This window comes from Pomacea canaliculata, linkage group LG9, assembly GCF_003073045.1.
Source record: "Pomacea canaliculata isolate SZHN2017 linkage group LG9, ASM307304v1, whole genome shotgun sequence".
Lineage (NCBI taxonomy): Eukaryota > Metazoa > Mollusca > Gastropoda > Architaenioglossa > Ampullariidae > Pomacea > Pomacea canaliculata.
In genome coordinates, this window is record NC_037598.1 from 20,057,694 (window position 1) to 20,076,108 (window position 18,415).

Sequence of the window (18,415 nt, forward strand, 5' to 3'; positions counted from 1 at the left end):
CAATACAATACAATACAATACAAAATAATACAATACAACACAACACAATACACTACAATACATTGCAATACAATACAAAATAATACAATATAATACGATGCAATACATAAGAAGACAAGACAATTTAACGAACTATTGTGATCATTTTAATTAATAGCTACGATACGTTAAACAGTTAAGAGAGCTGACGTATACGTTTCGGAGACAAACACAAAATAAAAAAATTGGTTAATAATTTAATAATTATCCATCGAAGCATGTGTTCTGAAATCTGGAATAATCAAATAAAAACTCTTTTATTTGACTACAGTTCACCTGCATCAGAAAGTCTAAATGTACATAAGCTGTAAGTTTTTCTAGGTTTATTTTCTGATTCAGACCTAGTCCAATGACCCTTAGCGTAACCTTTGACATCACACAATCTGGTGTCAGCGCCATGACATCAACAGCTACGGAGTAGAGGAGAAACACAAGGTTCAAACATCAGGAAAGGACGAAGGATGTTGAACAGGGCGGCCATGCTAATATAAAGGACTTTAGTGATGGCAGCAGACGGCTCCAGTTACCAGTTGCTTCCACTTCCCGTCGCCATCTCTCCTTCGCTCCGCTATGATTCCCATAGCCGGCGTGTTCTTCTTTCTATCAATTGTTCCCGATACAGGTTAGTCGTTCTGTCATTCTCTTTCCTTTTTCTTTTTATTTCTTCTCTTCCTATTCTTCTTTTTTCCTTCTCTACTTTCTCTTCTTCTGAAGCCTAATCATCTTTATTTATTCCTCTTTTTTCACTCTTCTTATTCTTTCTTTCATTCTTACTCTGATTACTCTTTCACTTCTTCGTTCCATTTTTTTTCATCTATTTCTTTCTCTTCTTTCTGCTCTACTTATTTTTATTCTCTTATGCTTCTTTCCCTTCTTCTGATGCTTCGTTCTCTACTTCCTGCTATACTTTTTCCCCATACTTCTTTCTGTTCTTTTTTGGTATGTTTCTTCCAATTCTTCTTCCTCCTCCTTTGTGCCTTTCTCTTCCCTCTATACTTCCTCCTTCCCCCCCTTCTTTTTATTCTTTCTGTTCTTATTTCTTTCTTCATCCTACATGCCTTCCTCTACTTCTTCTTCGTCCATTTTTTCATTTCTGCTTCTCCTTCTCTATTTTTTCTTCTTTTCTTCGTCCTTTAAAAATTACTCTACATTTTAATTAGTTGTTATCAGTCTATGCTGATTACTAGAAGGGTTAAAGGTTATCCAGCCTTTTCTTGGTTCTTAAACTATAGAGCCACACAAGGATGATGTTCAGGAACAGAGAAATCAGGATATTATTTTATGTAACTGCTAAAACGTACAATACAGTCTAGACCAGTTAAAAAACATGTTTCACGGGGTCAAGTGCTGCATGGAAGATGTGCATTTCTGCACGAAGCCTCTTGACTGAGTGTATGTCGGTGACCATGACCTCAACCCACACAGGGCGGCTGCGAAGGTTAGGTTTTAGTAACTTATTCAACTTTTAAAAAGTTCTTTAATAATGTTTTCAAGTGTTGAGAAGATTTGTCATAATCATTTCGATCCTGTGAAACCCTCTGTTTTTAAAAGTTGAATAAGTGTTTTCGCGGAATATTTCGTCCTCGGTTCGTGAAAAGTCAGCGCTGGTGTAACGAGATGTTTCGCGAGGATTTGTTTGACTGGATCCTAGTCTCTCTGGCAGGTCCTTCATCATCGCTTCCACAGACCACGCTAACACCAGTTTGAGAACCACTGAGATAGAAAGTAAGACACTTATTTTAGTAACATCTACAGTGCAGGCAAAGTCCATCAGTTCAACAAAACCTAATATTTTAGTTGCATTCATCACATACTTGTTGTACAGGTTCACTGTATCGTCAGCAGCCAACGCAGGTTAAATGAGCTTTAGCAATAAAGCACCAGGGTTAGGGTTAGGGTCACATCACTGACATTTTCTCAACTAAATGTAGGTCATGGAAGTTGGCTAATAAGCTGAAATGTAAGTCAAACTGCCAGAAAAATAAACCAGGAAAAGGTCCTGCAACTGTCCGAATGGCTCGTGAGAAAATTAGTCGCAAAATTGCAGCAAGTCACGTTGGTCCTCGCGCCACTCAGAACACTACCTGGACCTGGGTCTGTAAATGATACAGAATACAGGGACTGCTGGGTAATTAATTAATGACCACAAAGCCTAAGCTAAAATGGTTCAGATAACGATTTAATGAATCGTCTGATGACTGGCTTGGAAGAAAAGAAAGGACATTTATTTTACACACATGCCAAAATACCAATGAGTTCTCGTGGAGATGCTGGAAGCTGTAAAACTTACTCCCGTGTATCATTGCGCCATTATACAGAGGCTCCAGGGAGAACATGAAATTCGATGGAAAAATGACTGATAACAAAGGGGAAACAAAATCCCTAATCAAACTTTTTTCTGAGGAGATGGGAATCCACAAAGTCGCAAACAATGCATCTAAAGGTCTAGCTACCTACTTTTTTGTTGTTGGACTTCTGTCTGCTCATCGTTTTTTTCTCTTAATTTATTCATATTTCGGGGAGTTAGAGGGGGTCCAGATAGATATATTTTCCGGAGGCAATGGATTCATGCACAGCAGGCAGGTCTCTGAGCAGATTATTTGTGGCTACAAATTAAGGGTCCTGGTAGCTTTCCCCTGAGCAAGAGGGCAGTGCACTTGATTTGCGGGACAAAGTAATTATAAAATAGAGTTTCAGGGTTAGATTACCGATTCCTGGAGCGCTCCGTAGAATAATCAGCGACATAATGGAATTGGTTGATGCTATTAGTGGCGTAAAAGAAACCACATCTTGCTTTAGTTCCATATTTTATTTGTGGATGAAGCTAATTTGCATAACGGGAAGTTTATTTTTACTTGACTGTGAAAGCTTTAATGAGAAAATTGAGGTTATGAGGGAGCGCGATCGCGCGAATGAAAGAAAATTCGATGGAGAGGCGGGGTGGAGGTGAGCGAGATGATGAAATTTTTTTCTAGTCTAACAATGAAGCAAACGGTGATTAAATTGAACGAAATAGAGGAATGGTAGAAAGATGCTATTAAGTACTAAAAAGCATTATCGATACCATTTATTGTGACAAAATGACGACGACGACGACAATGATGATGATGATGATGATGATGATGATGATGATGATGATGATGATGATGATCTGTTTCATTGCAGCTGTGACGGCAGCCACGTGTCCAGATGACGTTCTGCTGGCTGTTCGGTCCTGTACCCCGGGTAACTTCTCCATGGGAGTGTTCAACGACATGAGGGACGTCCAACTGCAATGCAGGTACGTTTGATCCAGGATGGTAACCGGAAGTGTGCACACAAGACGATGCCTCGAATTGCAGATACCTCATAGAAAGATAAGTGTAGAGATCTCTGTAGAAGTCACAGAGACCTCCATATCAAGATAAGTCTCCATTTGTATATCAGATGTAGATCGGCCTGCTTTTCTTAGGGCTCAGAAACATACCAGCACGCTGTCCTCCATGGATGGGCGGTAGAAGATTGCTTGCAATATAAACGAGAACATGCTGACTAATTGAAAGAAATTGTTATGCGAGGCGTGGTTAACAAAGAAACAAGAAAAGAGAAAGGTTTCATTAAAGCAACGCCCTGGCACCGGCAGCTCCCACCAACACCTAACACTACCACCGATCTACTTCCACCATCCTGTTCACCACCATGACTACACCCACCACCATTATACACTCCTTTAATGACACATAAAACCATATCCGGTTCTTTGTGTTCGACATCTTTAATTTACGCAGTAATTATAACAATGAGGTATTTTCTTCTCTGGCTAGTTTTTAACAAAAAATACTGAATATATATGCGGCAAGATTTGTTTATTGTTTTGGCTTGTTATCTTTCAACGAAACTTTGTATTCAAAGACGAGACGACATAAAACAATTTTGGGCAGTCCAGACGTGTATGCACGGGGGATCTTAAATTTAAACTAAAAAACTGACCTTTCCACTTCACTCCCCTTTTCTGAGGATTCTCTATGGAACAGCTTTGAGTCCCAAAACACATAATATTAATGCATTAACAGGATTAGTCCATCTAAGTTATTTTTTTAGCCTTGTTATTTCTTAAATTAAATTTTAATTTAATTAAATTAAATTAAAAGAGAAATCACAGAAACATCCATCCAAGGTCTAATTTTTTTGCAAAGAATTTTCATATCTATGTTTTGATGTCCACGTTTGAGGGGAGACTGCACTCACCAGGGGATGCTTTTGAGAAAACTCTATGAATTACAAAGTATTGTGGCGAAAAAGTCATCAAATATATCTGCCCTCAGACTGTCTAGCCATTAACAGGGAGGTAATCGAGCACCCGACCCTCTGGATGTCTGAGACACTGCTGTGTATCAATATCCGGTTTTGAAAACAAATGTCCGCTACACGTTCCGCCTTTACTTTACTTCTCAGGTCTGGCACCTTTGAGAAATCTCTCGCTTGCTTAACGACGTTAGCTTCAGGTTGCCAAGGCGACCAGGAAAAACGGGACTTGCTGGGGCAATATCTTGGTCTCCAGCGTCTGCGGGACAGCTGGGACCGGCTGTGTCAGAGAGCGCCACGTCAGTAGTGTTCGGTTTGTGTGTTATCTTCCTGCCTGCCTGCCTATCTTTCTGTTCGTCTTCGTGTCTGTCTGCCTGCTAATTTTGTTTCTTTAATTTTGTAAGTTTCCCCTAGGAACAAATACTAAAGACCTTTGTACATTTCTCGATGATCCATCCGGAAATTTCTCCTTGGTGTCTTATTTTTTTAATAAATTATTTCTCCTTCCTCCTCTATGCCACAAACTTATTCTGTATGTGAACTACAATTTCAGCAGAAAGTATGTGTGAGTTCTTCTTCTTGTTCTTATTGTTGTTCTTGTTGTTGTTCTTGTTGTTCTTGTTCTTCTTCTTCTTTTTCTTTGGATGATGATGATGATTATTATTATTATTATTATTTACCGGACAGTGCTGGCCGAGCATTTTGAATGTTGGGAGGGGACGTTGCAAGCCTCCTCCCAATGCATCAGAGAGGAGATGATCAACTTTACTCGTCGCCTGCAAACTGCTTTTAAAACGTCCGCTAGTGTCCGCTACGCCGACAAACCTTTAAAGTTTGTCCAGATGAGCTGCAGGTAACTGTCAACAATTGTCTGTCCAACAAATCATCAGTCTTTTAGCATGATTATTACTTTTAAATACTTATTTGTGGTTCTTTATCCGCAGTGTGCTGGCATCCGGCAGCTTGTGAAGAGATTAGAGAGAATAAAGAAAGATATTAGATAAAAACAGTGAGATGCGACAAATATTAAAAGATTAGATTAATAGTTTGGTCACAGATCATTACCCGTTTAAGTTTCCCATGTCTGTTTCTTAAAATCAACAAAAATTTGTAGAAGGTTTGTTGTGACATACATCATCTGTCCCTGTGGGGTTGTTAGAAAGAGCACATCTGCGGTTGATTGTGTTTCTGAGGTGTACGGGATGTAGGGTGAGACTGGGAGGATGACGTGTGCTAGTTTGAAAGACGTGTTCGGGGTGCTGGGTCCATATTTTTTGGTGTCGAGTTGTTTGAAAGTATTTGTGAAGTTCATCTGTGGAAACGTTTGGAGTACTCTTGGGGGCTTAGTAGGCTTGGTTACAAGTGTTTGGTAAAGATGCTTTGCGTTTGCGTGTGATCTTTGCGTCTGTCGCGAGAATGTTGCTGATGGCCGTGCGGCATGACTGAGAGAAAGGGGAGACGTCTTCGTGCTTGTATGCGTGCTTGTTCGTGAAGGGGTAGTGACCGAAACTCCTCCTCAAGTGCTCGAAGTGCCTCCAGTCCTGTTTGTCTTCCCGAAACAACTCTGTCACTTGGGATATTATGGGGCTTTCTATTTTGAATGGGATGTTCAGTAGACTGGGATGTTCAGGAGACCAATCCCTCCTTGTCGGGGGTGCAGGTAGAGGTCTTGTGATTTATGGGTTCGTTGCCTTGTGTTTCCAGAGGAATTGGAAGACTGCTCTTTCTATTTCTTTAATGTAGTGAGCTGATGTTGGAAGGTGTTGGTGTTGATAGCACGGATGCTAAATACCACAGTTTGGACAGGACTGCGATGTTTATGATTTTTGCCCTTTTCGTGTAGTGAGATGAATGAGTGTCTGAAAGAGTTAAGCTGGGCGGTGAGTTGTGTTATTACTGGGTGCCATATGTCGTCCTGCGAGACGTCTGCGAAAGGCACATTGTATATTGATAATTTCTCCGCCCATGGAATGCCGGGGGGTTTGACTCTTTCCATCCTCCATTTCCCCATGCGCATGCCTATAGTTTTTGCTAGGTTCAGCTTGGCGCCTGAGTCAATGCTGTACTTGTGGAAGTGTGTTATCATCCTCCCGACTGACTTGTAGTTAAGGAAGAAAGTGCTGCATAGGCTCGTATTTTGAATCTCTTTACCAGACAAACCAGAAAATGCAAAATATAAGATGCTTGCTGTTAATTGTTTTTTTTAGTAGGAAAGTGCTTCCACCTTGTTGCGGTTTTGCACTATGGGGAGGGAGAGGGAAGGGGAGGTAGAATTATGACATAGTTATAGGCAATTGCACAACATAGTTTTTAATTGTAGACACTTTTATGCTTTAAATCTATTTAGATAACCACGATGCACAACACAATTTAAGAACTTTTTAAGACTAAAATAGTTTTAAATAAGATAAAACTGTTTGGGCTAGACTTTCATTCCCGTCAGCATAATTTTTCTTATGCGCTTGTTCAACGCAACGAAATAGCATAGAGGAAATTGTTGTGAAAAAGTTTCTAAATTTGCTCTTTCAGAACAGTTTTAAAATTAATATAAACACGTTATCCAACTGGCCCCGGGGCTCAATTGCACGTCTAAAGCTCAAAACTGTTTTGGAGAAGCAAATTTGAAGTGTTTTCAGGAAATTGCTTCTAAGCCGCTTAGAAGCCCCACTGGAGCATTCTAGAGTCGTTTCCAGCAACATTTTCGCCTCTAACTTTAAAACAGCTCGGAGCTGTTTTAAACTGGCTAAAAGTTTTAAAACCGACGACTACGGCTATCATCTCAGAAAAAGCAAGCCAGAACAAGTATCTTTACTTGGAACACCTCCATCCACTTGAAAAACCTAAATGTGTAAACATACAGGGTGAGGTTAAGGTTGAATTATGACAAGGTTTTAAATAACACTCAGCTGCAAAAATACAGGAACTGTGGTGTCTTACAGTTCAAGCTTACCAGGTCTTATACTGTTTGTGTCTTTTTTTTATGCGGTTAACTGATTAATTAATCGATCGATTGAATACGCAGTTAGGTTTTTGTTAAATATTTTCTCATGTTCAATAATAATAATGTTACTCCACAAAGAATATATTCTGCAGCAGTCCCTTCACTAGAAAGGTCGATAATTATAAATATAACAGAGTGATGTCCCCTTGCCTGTGTTTCTTTGTTTTATCCACTATCCGTTCTTGTTTGATTATCATCAACTAGTGGATCTACATCCTCCTATAGTTCCTTTGTGTACTAGACTGCCTTCGGCTTTCCACTTTTTACCTTTTTGAAGGAACAGATGCGATGCGATCAAGAACTGTTGTGAACGAGTGTTTTAATGGCGTGTTCTGCATTGTCTTGTGTCTATGGCTTTTTCTTTTTCATCAAATGATTTCAACTTTCTTCGGCTAATCTTCGTGATTTAATACCGTGTCAAGTTATCACTGCAAAGTAAGCATCATCGCCAAGCAGTTTCTCTCTGGTTGAATGTGATCACTTGGATACCAAAATTTTCAAATTTACCCATGTGCTTAATTAATGATCGATCTATTTTGCTTTTGACAGACGTCTGTACGATGTGAAGATTATAAATGCGACACATCGACACCTTAATTTACTAGCAGTCAGTTTCAAAGAAAGAATCGTTGCATTGCATTCGCTCATTTATCCTATGTTCTTTCTAAAGTGCGATGAGTGCTGGGATGATAACTTTTTTTAATATAATTAATCTTTGAGCTTAAAAAATCGAAATTACCATAAACTTTATGTAATTAATATTTCTGTACGTCAGTAATAAATTAAAGAACAAAGGAGGCAGGGTGGGTTTGCGTTTTGTTCTTGCTTCTTTTAAAAATGCTGAAAAGATTTTTTTTTTTTTAAATGAAGTTTGGGCGCACGGGAAAAGGTAAACAACTCGTCCTTAAGATTTACTCTAGTCATATCTTTGTTACTTCCCTTGCGTGCAGCACGTCCAGAGGCATCCTTCAGTGCTTTGAGCCCCGACTGCTCACAACGTGTCCGTCTGAAGTGCACAACTTTATTGCAGAACACCTACCTGGCTTATCAGCCACCCTACTGTGGACTCACCCAATCCTCAGCGCCACCTGGACCAGCTTCCCCAAGCATTGCTGCCATCCTCATCTCTGTTATACTGATGTGGTTTCAACACTTGATAGTCTACTGATGTTACTATTTGTAGTTTCGTTTCATAAAACTAACTTATTTAACTCAAGATTTTTTTTATCGAAATTACAAATGTCTTTAAAATTGTGTAATTTATATATTTGTTGACAGACGATAATAAAAGCAATTTAATTATTTCAGTTTGTACCATTTTTAACAGTTACAGTTAACACTGTACCATGATGACCATTACTACCGATCCAACTCATATTGACTATACACCGACTAGTCTCTTATAAAAGCTATAAATTCTCAAACACCAGGCCTCTTTCATTATTAAATAAATAAGTCTAGGTTTCGCAACGGATTCCTAACAGTAATACCGCAATATATATATAATATGATGAAAGCAAGCATTTAACGACTGTGACTTTTCTTTTCCGTAACTCTAAGGAGGAGTGTGCATAAAACGTTCTGAAACAATATGTCTCAACTTTGCTGTCCCCCTCATCTCTCTCTCTTTTTCTCTATGCCCCCCTTCCTACATACACATAGATCTGTCTACAACGAACTCAGAGTCAGCCATACAAGAAAACAACCATCAGCAACTAAGCGACATTAGGACAAACATGAACCAAGTACATGGATGAAGATGAAGAATGGAGGACTGAGCACAAAAGTGTAAAATATATTGCCTATAAGACGGAGCATGGGTGTTGGGGTCGGACTTGAAAACTTCGAATCAGATACGGTTCGATGAAAAAGGGGAAGAAAATTCTAAAGGTAGGTTGACAAGAACTTTTCCCGTTCGATGCGTGGCACACATGGCAACACACAAACAGACACACATGAAAGGGAGGGAAACAAAGATGCCAACAGAAATATTTCTTTAAAAGCTACACTCCAGGAACAAACATGAACCCCAACTTCGACGATAAGTGGAACGCCAGCCTCACCCATCACACGCGGAAGCCTCAGACATCTGTAGTCGGTGCGCACAGCACGAAAAAGCCGACGAATCCACCAGCGGACCAGCGAGAGGAAAGGGTGAAAGGGTGTGTTATCTGGCTCCAGGGGTACGTGGTGTGCTCCATGTCAGGAAGTTTGTGTTCCTAGACTGGCGCCATTTTGTGCAGACGGGAGCCTCTAAACTGTCTGAAGGCGTTTTACACCTGTTTACTCGGTGAAGTCTGTTTGAGTAGCGGAAGCAGTCAGCTGGGTTCTCGCTTCAGTGTTTAATCAACTTTCCACAATGGCGTTGCTTATTCTCGCCATTTTATGCCTCACCTACGTCTCAGCACAAGGTAAGTCCTCAGCAGCTGATATGCACCTTAGAAACATTTTATTCGTCCCGCACGCAGAATGAAATGATCCTCGGTATTAAGGTAGTCAAACAGAATGAGTTGAATTTTGGGGTGGTGGGGAAGATGGTAAATAACCATCGGTCGTAGTTAATGTGCAAGATAATCCTGCCCACCTCGTTCTGACTAATAAAAGTCTATATAAACGATCAAAGCCTTGAACCTTAGAATAATTCAAGACGTGCAAGCATTTTAGGAGTCTTGTACATCATCAGATTTATTAGCAATGTTTTGCCTTTTACGAAATAAAGTATGTTTCCTACGTGTGCCTCAAACAACAACAACGCATACATGCGTTGCGCTGAGGGGCAGGGATGATGGGGAAGAAGAGAGAGCATCAGCTGTCGGCGATTTGCCAAGTTTCAGAAATGCCTTTCTCTTAGGCTTCAGGGTTATCTCTCCGTTGGAGTCTCTGTGTTGACGCTGGCTCAGCTGGTGGTGGCATCAGATTTCAACTTAGCAGAGAAATATGTCCTTGGTGGAAGGCTTTAGGGTTATCTAATTACAGACATACTCTAAGTGAGCCACCCATCTTAAAAGAAGAGCTTTCGTTCTCCACCTCAGTATATCATTTTCCGCGTTTAAGGTGGCTGGGTAGAACAATGCACAAGAAGTGTCAGCCGTTCAGAAAAAAAAAAAAAAAGAAAAAAAAAAAAAAAAAAAAGAAAACCTCGATCTAGTCTTCCAGTTTCACAGTTCTCCATAATAAGAGAAGACTGCATGGCACTTTACAGGAAAAAGACATAGACGCACGGAACATAACATGTGACATTTTTGTTTGTAGAATCCCATATGAAATGAAAGTTATGTAACCAGGAGTTGCTCCCAACTTGCTTAATTATAGGATTAATTATTACAAAAAGGCTTAGACTCGTACTTGCTGTCTCGCAATTAAATTTCATCATCAAGTCCTTCCAGTCTGTAGTTATTTTGTTCTCTTTCCTCCAGAGGCGGGAACAGGCGAGTTGTCCCCGGCTCGCTGTCCACCCGACTATCGCACCCGCGTGGAGACGTGCATCATGGAGGCCCAGGTGGCGCCACAGGCCGGGGCGGTGTCAGCCTCATCACCAACAAAGATCGCCTCGAGGACTTGTGCGAGTAAGGGACTGCACTCTCTGCCCTCCTCAGTCTTATCTATTCTCGTCTTCAAAATCTTGAGGCTGCGAGTTGTACTGTATGCGGTTGTTTTTTTATGTTCACGATTTTTGTCTCAGTTTGTCACTCTACTTCTCCCCCTTCCTTTTAGTTGGGAGACTGTTAAGAACTCTTTCATTTGGCAAATAGTGAAAGAGAAATCGGCTTCAGGATCGGTGACTGTTACAATAAAATTTATTACAGTCTTTCTTGCAGATAGTCCGGCTAGAAATTTGCGACTAATTTCTTGTCTTATTAGAAACGTGGACGACCAACAAAAGAATGATGATGATGATGATGATGATGATGATGATGATGATGATTTTTTTCCAAATACCTTTGCTGTAGTCGTGGGCTTTTGCGCAAAACAATCGACTGCCTGTTGGAGCTGACAGTTCGCTGCGCGCACAACGCCTCCATCCTGCAGGACCTCGACAGGCTGTACAGCGTGGCCAGATGGGAGAAGGGGGCAGAACTCTTGTGTTCTTCCTCGGAATGTGAGTTGACGAGTAGCCTCCCATTATAAATCTCGTATCCCTCACGCCATCCCAGCGTCCAGCCTTACTTTTGAAAAAGATATTTCCAGATATTGCCAAATTGTGCTAAAACAAGCTAATAAAATGTATTGTTGTTTTTAGTTCTTGTTTTATTATGCATTCGTTTTTTATGTACAAAATTATTTCACTCCTGTTTCTTCCCCCTCACTCTCCCCTTCCCTAAGGAGCGAAATCGCCGCAAGGGAAATGTCTTTCCTACTAAATAAACCAGCCGACCATGGAACTCTTAATAATGAACATTACGTATGGCGTGAAGCCGACTTTACTATGTGCTTGTTTTTCCCCGCAGTGTCCTGAAGTGGCGAGAAAGAGTACTAGCCATCAGTTTCTTTCCTTTTCAGTGTTTCACAACAACTTTGAGTGCCTGTCGCGATCCGGTCCTGCTGTCACCACGTGCATAATTATGCGCACGCAGATCTTCCGGAAAGAAGTGACTTCTGCTGACCAAGAAAATCACGCGAGATTACGAGAAATCACCTGCAGGTTGGATGTCTTCTCCATATTTCACTTCTCTTTGTCAAATGTCAGTGGTTCTAACAGCCGTAGAAGCTAAATGTAGCTGGAAGTCTTCGGTCTCTCATTATTTAGTTTAAATTTTACTGTAGTGTCTTCTCTACTTGGTCCTGAGGTGCTTGCCTCAGCTACAGCACTATGGCGGCTGGTCAAACCGGGATATGTCAGGTCGAGATGCTGACTACCTTCCAGTCTATATTCCCGCGGTTGTTACCCGGTGGTACGCGTACCTCTAGAAGGGTACGGCAAGGGTTATGCAAGGGTACAAAGTGACATAAATAACAATATCCATTATGAAAATAAATAATTTATGCGTGTATTTGTGCGTGAACTTACGCGCGAGGGGTACCCGCAGACATACTTTCACCCTCTGGGGGTACAGTCGTGAAAAAGGTTGAGCATCTCTGGTCTAGTCGGTTGTTTCAATTTGCTATTTTCGAACTTGTTGTGTGTCTTGTAACAGGCGACAGAGATTAAGGCGTCGGTCTGGCGCTATTAGAGATGAGGAAGGTGCTTATCTAAACAGTGCAATTACAGTTGGAGAGAACTATAAATATTTTCTGATACAGTAACTGGCCTACAAAACCATTTGAATATTTTAACCCAAATAGCAGAACAGTTGGATTTAGTTGTCAACATGAAGAAATCTAAGGTGGTTATTTTTAGGAATAGGGGCCTGTCGCTCGAAAAGAATAGTGGGTTTATAGGGTATTAAGCTGAAAATAGTTAATACAAACAGTTAGGAGCGATTTTGTCAAAAAGCTGATATTTGCTCATTTTTTAGCTGACTTTGCAGCAAAGGCACGCAGAGAAGTGATTGGAATTTTAAAGAACTGTTTAGCGCCTTGAGGATCGTAACTTCTTCTTATTCTTCAAACTGTTTGACACACAAATTCAGCTGATTCTTGTGTATGGGTCTGAGGTATGGGGTCTGTGTGCAGACAGGAATGTTATTGAGAGAGTCCATTGTTTGCTATGGACCGCTTTAAAAAAAATTTAAGCCAAAGCTCCAAATGGAATGATTAAATGGGGATGTGGTCGATACCCATTGTTCGTCAATGCTTTTATAAAGATTTACTGCACATTGGTTGAAAATTGTTATTTGCTCCCAATCGACTGCCACGAAAAGTTTTATGTTGTTAAATATGTTCAGGAGAGACAAGATCACACGGGTTAATAATGTTAACACACAGCATTTTTTTTCAATGTTGTCACACATTTTCATGCTTGCATATATCTGTTTTGATTCTTGTTATCTCATAGAGCTGATGTAGAAGCTAGAACCTTTCATACACTCACACTCAAGCTACTATGTTCATACCTTCACATAGCTGTCATATTTTATGATACGTTACCGGAGCTACAGTTCTTATAGTTCTTTCGACTCATTTGCTTCAGAACAGTCGGCACTTGGTTTTTTTAACAACAGATTAAAAAAAAAACTTTTATTCACATGTCCTCTGCAAAAACAAAATTCAATGTTCCATTAAATTCTAACAAATTTGATCCTACAAAACTTTTTTACATGCTGCTGACCAGATGCTGTCGTAAGTATAAGTATGTAATCATACAAACAAATAAACAAATGCTATTGTTACAGTATGTGTAAGTAGAAGATGCTCTGGTATTTTTAGTACGTATGTAGTATTGAGTCATGTCACACTCTTAACTTTGTCTTTTAGTTTTCCTCCTTTTGTCACAGTTTCGCCGAGAGCATCGTCAAGTGCATCTGGAAGCCGGTTGCCAGGGGATGTCCAGAAGAGCTTATGTCCAAAATGGTGGAGGCGCTGAAGCACTTCCTACCGCCCACCTGTTTGCTGGAGAACATCACCGACAACGACGATGACTATCCTATAGATTATCTTACGGACTTTTCAATGGATTATTTTGATGGGACTGAGGCTACGGACGGGGTGGAATATACAACAGAACCATAGGTGGAGGCCGCTGGTCAGAACGCGTTTGAAAAATGTTTTTTTTAAAAAAAAATACACCTGGTGTTTATATCTTTAGCTGCAATCATGACAGAAAGAAGAGAAGCCGACAGACTGCCACAGAGGTCTGTGGGTGGAGATGTGTTTGCCAAGCATTAGCAGGGGTCAGGCAGGTTCAGCTCTCTTCTCAAGTTACATGCAGCGAACCTGCATGGGCTGAAGTTCTCTCCCCCAACCCCTCACTTCTCCCCCCTTGTTTTCGGTAATTAACGATCGATCTCTAATCACCGCCTGGGCTGTGAAGCTGCAGCAGTTTGCTTACTCGGAAACCCAAGAGAAGGAGCGAGTGAAGGAACAAATAACAACGAGGGAAGGAAGCGTTAGAAAGCCGAGGAAAAAATCCGCGCACAAAACAGCAAGAAACACCAGCCGGACAACCGATCATCTGTTTATTATCGTCTTATCTATTCTGGAACATGTTGTCGTGTTGTTTGTTGACTTGGGAAATTTGATTTTAGGATGAGGGTTTGTCGGGGGATAGCAGTGCAGGGGGGAAGGGACAAACTCCCCAAAATGCGAAAGGCGAAAACATCGTTCTATCTTAGTAAAACATATTTGACCTCATTCAGCTCGATTGTCGTAGTAAACATTACACCCTCTTACATTACAGTTATGTAACTCATCAAAGTAACGCCACAGTAGTTCTGTAACAAAGGAGTCTTTTTTCAACTCAGAGCCAATCAATTTGCTCTTAGAAAGGCCAGCGAATAACATCGCTCAACGAATTCATCATCATTAAAATACACCTTAGTCTTATTTATGAGTCTTATCTCTAAGTTCCCCCGCACACCAAGGAAATAAGGACGTGATAGAAACTCAAAAGATAATGATATTTCACATGTTGATTTTTAACCAGTGTACAGAGTTTGTATTTGTAATATGAAAGTAAATTATAAAACATTACTGATGCTGGAGATTCTTCATCTTTAATCAAGAAAATAAAATCTTAATTAGGCAACGTTCATTGTGTTCAGTTTGGAGTACATGTAAGCACGAAAGTTAAAATTAAAAGAATGAACGATAATGCTTACAGCCATTTCATCAAGGCAAGTTTGGTTCACGCACATGAACTACAACAACTTTGAAAAGCTGTCCACAGGATGATACGAGAATAAATATTTACACAGCAAGAAAAAGAAACATTCACGGAATAATGAAAAGAAAAACACGGCAGAAATTATTTATTGTTGACCAGACATACTTGGAATCTGAAATCTCCCTGAACACACACACAAAAAAGAATTGTCACGACATTTGTGTGCAGGATGATTATAATATCACACACGCTTCATAATTAAAATATGTTTACTGCATCACAGGAAAACAATTAGCGCTTTTATTTTATTTTATAATCCTGACATAGAATCCAACATGTCTTTAGGCCATTTTCAAACTCCCACCCTAACAAAATGCGAGGGAGTAGGGTGTGCCATGTCATGACTGTCCTCAATGCACCAAACAAACCCGCTTTGGAGCCGAAAATAAGCAAACAGCAAATACAACTTTAATAACTTCCAGGTTCCAAGTAAACAATAATCGCCATTTAATGACTTCACATGTCAAGGCCGGCATTCATGTTTGTATTCCTCTAGCTCGACACGATTACAGAAAAAATAGTGTGCATCCACAGAGATAATTGCATGCTGCCACACACACTTCGGGCTGGGATGCCAACCTGTGCTCGTACTCTTGCTGTCCTCACAAATAATAATAATAAACAACGTGTGATTTATTAGAGCGGAATCACTCTCACGAAGGTACATGCTCTCAGCGTGTGAGACAGAAGACATGGACAGCATACGAAGGACGGAAAGAGAAACAACCCTGCAGACAAGTCATGAAAGACAAAATAGAAGACACAAATCAGGAAACAAATTTGGGAGCGATAACATCAACATTATCATCGTGATTAATTTTTGACAATGATAAGAAGAACGTAAAGATGGGGAGAGGGGTTAGTTGAGGAGGGATAGATGATGATAACAAGGAATGACGATGTCGATTGTTGGAGATGCTGATTCTGAAATAAATATAACAAAAACAGAAAAAAATCACACAAAACGCCTAGAGCTGCAAAAGGGAAGGGTGGTGGTGGTGGTGGCGGTGGTGATGGAGGTGGGCTGGTGGTGGTGGGGCTTTCAAGGACGAGATGGCGTAGTTGTCAAGGCGCTGACGACATCATCCCGAAGGTCGCTAGGGGGCGCCAGTGAGGCGACTGACGCCGCTGCTTGTGACGGGGAAACAAGGGAGGGTGTGGTGCGCACAATGCGGTCGGCGACTTCCCGGCTGCTGACGTCGCTTGGAGGCAAATTTTCCCTCGGCGCTGGGTCCCTCCTGCAATATGGAAGTCCTCGGGCTTCCTCCTCCACAAACCAACCGACAGGCGGTGATTACTTTCCTACTGCCTTGAACTACATGCCAGTAGCTGTACAATTATTTAATATGATATAGATTAACTGTTGCACATTAATATAGTCATTAAAAATATTGTTTTCAAGTCACGGTTACTTTTGTAACTCACATCTTAGCTTAATGTTTGTTTGCTTTGTTATGCCCAGAAGTATATATACATATCTAAGCTTATTACATGAATAAGTGTAAGGGTTTGAATTGGAGCTTGGGTTTGGGTTTGAGGCTCATCACAGGATCGAAAGACGAAATAAATGACTTTCTGGACATGCTCCTCTCGACTCGGTGGGAAAACGAAAGTCGCTCCCAGGAGACCCGGATGGCCGACATCACGGAGACTAAGTAAATAATCTAACAATAGGTTATCAGAAGTCTGCATCACTGGACACATATTCCATACATCTTTGTGTCTACAAAGTTTTTTTTTCGCCTGCAAACGTCCTTTATCTTGCATGGCTGTGGGTCTGCACGTGCATAACTTTTGAATTTATGCAAATGCAGTCTGCAAACCAATAAGGGAACAGCGCATAAATTCTTGCTTGCACGATCAACGATCTTGATAAAGCAGCGTCGAAATTACAGTTTAATCAACATTCGTATCACACAGGAAAATGTCAGCCGCATAAAAGAAGAGAAATTACTTTAATTTTCTGATCTTATCTTCAGCGGTGCATCCTGGCTCGCGTGCATTCTCCTTTTTTTTTTCTTGTCTTCATTTTTTTTCTGCTTCCAGCTATTCATCTACATTTTCATCACGCAAGGGGAGCTCTCCTACGCGTGAGACGAGAAAGTGTTTGAGGTCCTTTACACGTCGTTAGGTTCAATCACAGAGGACGAACTGAGCTCATGGCGGCGGTGGTGTTGTCAACTTCCACAGAAGGGATTCCAGAGCAAGATTAAAGGATATTAAAGGATATTTGTAGTCACAGGTGTTTCCAGGTACACAACGTCTGACGATGAGAGATTGTCCGGGGACCGCGCTTTCTGGTCAGGTGACAACAATGATTAAAGGTTGATGACAGACAACAGTTTATCCAGGTGTGATGCCAGTCAACATATTTACGAGGGTATTAATATAAAGAAATGTGAATGCCTATTGTCAGACACTGAAGGCGATGTATTAAAACCCAAAGTTCTCAACGAAAATAGTTAATAACATGCCTCGACTTGGGTGACAAGGTTAATAGGTACTCAGGTATGTTCAGGATGGAAAAAGGCTTCCTTTTCTAATCACCTAGCTACACAGGGTAACAAAGGATGGAAAAGGTTGGTTGGATGGCTGGTTTGGTGGGAAAGTGCTTCCACCTAGAGGTGGGGAGAGGGAGAAAACCGGGAGTACCGGATAAAACACCGACAGCCTGCGAACAGGTGTCAGAGAAGAAAGAACGGGACTTCGTCCTCAAGATAAACTAACAGTAAGTAAATCTTTCCTCTCTCTCACACACATGCACGCACATATGTACACGTGTACACACAGATACAAAACTCACTCATGATCTCGATCTCACACACACACACACACACGAGCATGTTCGTACCCACTCACCTATGTACACATCTGTCACTGGAATAGAAACATTGAAATTTGTGCGTGCGCACACCTGTGTGTGTGTGTGTGAGAGGAGAGAGAGGAGATAAGTAAACGGCTTCGTGACTTTACGGACACGGATCACAAATAAAAGACAGCTGGGATGAAGGGAATGGAGAAATCACATGCTCCAAATAAATCAAACGATTGAAAAAGAACAGCGTGATAAAAAGGAAGAAAAACTTTGATGATCAAGTAAAAGGCCCCGTAATGTGTATGTCAATGTCTGAAGAGATGGTAAGAAGAAGGAAAACAAACTGCAAGTAAAGCACGTGGCACACAATAACAAACTATAACACCTTTGACGGTTTACACTTTCAAAGCACTTTTTATACTCGCCGCAGGTTATTCCTGTCCTCATTAAAAAATAAAATTCACCAGAGAACTAAATTCTCAGGATACAGTCCCACACACTCAAAGTTTTGAAT

The 18,415-nt window shown here is 40.8% G+C and overlaps 2 protein-coding genes across 2 annotated transcripts; both read left to right on the plus strand.

Moving 5' to 3' along the window:
- The first annotated feature begins 448 nt into the window (after positions 1 to 448).
- Positions 449 to 8,677, plus strand: LOC112572940. The gene is made up of 5 exons (XM_025252943.1): positions 449 to 661; positions 3,205 to 3,319; positions 4,474 to 4,622; positions 5,011 to 5,176; positions 8,275 to 8,677. The coding sequence occupies exons 1-5, from the start codon at positions 610 to 612 to the stop codon at positions 8,597 to 8,599; spliced, it is 807 nt and encodes a 268-aa protein (XP_025108728.1). The 5' UTR covers positions 449 to 609; the 3' UTR covers positions 8,600 to 8,677.
- Positions 8,678 to 9,434: 757 nt separating this feature from the next.
- LOC112572736 lies at positions 9,435 to 14,952 on the plus strand. Its single transcript, XM_025252568.1, has 5 exons — positions 9,435 to 9,735; positions 10,741 to 10,890; positions 11,275 to 11,423; positions 11,825 to 11,966; positions 13,699 to 14,952. Exons 1-5 carry the CDS (start codon positions 9,710 to 9,712, stop codon positions 13,931 to 13,933), a joined length of 702 nt encoding a protein of 233 aa, XP_025108353.1. The 5' UTR covers positions 9,435 to 9,709; the 3' UTR covers positions 13,934 to 14,952.
- Positions 14,953 to 18,415: the final 3,463 nt, after the last annotated feature.